At 41.0% G+C, this 2,308-nt stretch overlaps 1 protein-coding gene across 1 annotated transcript in view; it reads right to left on the bottom strand.

The window, feature by feature from the left end:
* Acadsb (acyl-CoA dehydrogenase short/branched chain) overlaps positions 1–2,308 on the bottom strand; it is a 36,412-nt gene that overhangs the window by 16,078 nt on the left and 18,026 nt on the right. Inside the window, exons 4-5 of the mRNA XM_021168602.2 lie at positions 1,571–1,777; positions 63–233 (exon numbers count right to left, since the gene is read on the bottom strand). Of these exons, the coding sequence (XP_021024261.1) occupies positions 63–233; positions 1,571–1,777 (378 nt within the window). The remainder of the gene's footprint in view (positions 1–62; positions 234–1,570; positions 1,778–2,308) is intronic.

Genomic DNA, 2,308 nt, shown 5'->3' with positions numbered 1-2,308 from the left:
GGGGGGAGGGAGGGAAGGAGGAGGGAAGACGGAGGGAGGGAGGAGGTTCTCTTTATACTCACAGAGCTGGGGTCCACATTGGCGAAGACCAGGAAGAGCTCTGCATGCTCAGCATTGCTGATCCACATCTTCGACCCATTGATGACGTAGTAATTTCCACTTTTTTCAGCTCTTGTTTTCATAGCGAAGGAGTCGCTACCGGCTCCAGCTTCAGAAAGGCAAAAGCTCCCTACCTATAGATGTGAGAGAAAAATACTGTATTTATCCTTTATATTAACAAGTCATAGGGAAAAAATGGGCATTGTGGGTTGTTGTTGTTGGTTTTTTTTTTTCTTTTTCTTCCCTTCATGACAGGTTTCTCTGTGTAGAGCTGGCTGCCCTAGAAACTCACTCTATAGATCAGGCTGGCCTTGAACTCAGAATTCTGCTTGCCTCTGCCCCAGCAAGAGCTGGAATTAAAGGTGTATGCAGCCACTGTCCAGCTTTAAAAAATGGACATATGTAAGTTAAATCTTTAGTTATACCAAAAAAAAAAATCTATATTTGGGCTAGGCATGGTGGTGTATGCCTTTAATCCCAGCACTCAGGAAGCAATGGCAGGCTTCCTGTGCTCTGTCTGTGAGTTCGAGGCCAGCCTGGTCTACATAATGAGTTCAGACCAGCCTAGGGTATGTACCGAGATCCTGCATTTTTATAAAGTTTATATTTAACACAATAGAATTGTGATTATTATTTTCTCAGAAGCACCCTTACTGTTTATCTAAGATAAAATGCAGGCTTAGGAACACATGCTTACTGTGCAGCATTTCCTTGTCTGCCTTCATTAAGACTTCCCATAGCACAGTTAGAGCCTGCAGCCATCTCAAAACTCAAGTAAAAAATGCAGGAAGCTTGTTGTAAGCTTCAAGCCAGAAAAACAAACAAACAACCCCACAAGCTGAAATGTAATTAATTATAGTAGAAAGTGATTTCAACAAAGGTACTGGAAAATGAATTGTGATAAAAGTACTGTTGTTTCGCCGGGCTGTGGTGGTACACACCTTTAATCCCAGCACTTGGGAGGCAGAGGCAGACAGATCTCTGTGAGTTCAAGACCAGCCTGGTCTACAAAGTGAGTTCCTGGACAGCCAGAAACCCTGTCTCAAAACAAACAAGCAAACAAACAAGACAACAACAAAACAAAAAATGCTGGATTTTTGTTTGTTTGTTTGTTTGTTTGTAGCCAGGGTCTCACTGTACATCCCAGGCTGTCCTGGAAGTTGCTATGTAGCCTAGTCTGGTCTCAAACGAGCAGTTTTCCTGCCTCAGCCTCTGACCACTAGAATTATAAGTATGCTCTGCCATGCCTGGCTAAAAATAATTGTCTGATGATTATTTCCTAAGTTTCCACATGACAAATGAGAAGTAGAGTGTGCTTTTCCGGTAGCAGTAATTTATTGAGCATTGCTTGGTTGATGGATGGTGTTGCATTGTGGTCTCGGATAATTAAAGTCAATATGGCAGTTACTGTTCTCCCGAAAACACTGGAACCTTAGACCCAATCCATTTTCAACAACTCATTTCAACTTACTTTTTCTGTAGCCAGCTTTGGCAAATAGGTGGCCTTCTGTTCTTCTGAAGCGTGTTTTCTAAACAGGTTGTTGATTACTGTGTTCTGGATGTCACACAGGAGAGCCACCGAGGCATCCACCTTAGCTAGCTCCTCTATCACTAGGACAGAGCAGAAGAAGGAAGCTTCTGTCCCTCCATATTTTGCTTCAATTTCAATGCCCATCAGCTAAAGCCAAGACAGAGGAGGAAAGATGAGGCAGGTGCAGAAAGCTATTCATACCGGGAGACTGTAAATTGTAAAAACTAAACTGCAAACACATGGATGACCTGGGGCCCCTTATGCTAGGCAAGCACTTTACCACCACCCAAGTGATAGCCATAGCCTACCATATATGCATTCTGAATTTTAAAATTTTATTTATATTTTAATTTGATATAGCTATTTTGCTATAAATAATAGTCTATAAAAACTTTAGATTTTTCGGTTGCTTGTTTGCTTTTCCTTTTTTTTTTTCTTGAGAAGGATAAATTTATGTTAGAGGTTTTATTCCACTTTGGGTATTGGATAACAATGAAAGATGCAAAATGCCTTGAAGCATAAATGAACGGAATAAAAAAATCTAAGTATGCGCTGATAACCTTTCTTATTAAGAAAGTATGAACTGCCCTATATCCCCCAAAGAAATAGAAGCAGTCATTAATAGTCTCCCAACTAAAAAAAGCCCAGGACCAGATGGGTTTAGTGCAGAGTTCTATC

The sequence above is a fragment of the Mus caroli genome, chromosome 7, assembly GCF_900094665.2.
Source record: "Mus caroli chromosome 7, CAROLI_EIJ_v1.1, whole genome shotgun sequence".
NCBI classification, from domain to species: domain Eukaryota; kingdom Metazoa; phylum Chordata; class Mammalia; order Rodentia; family Muridae; genus Mus; species Mus caroli.
The sequence above is the reverse complement of the archived record's forward strand: the minus strand, read 5'-3'. Positions and strand labels throughout refer to the sequence as shown.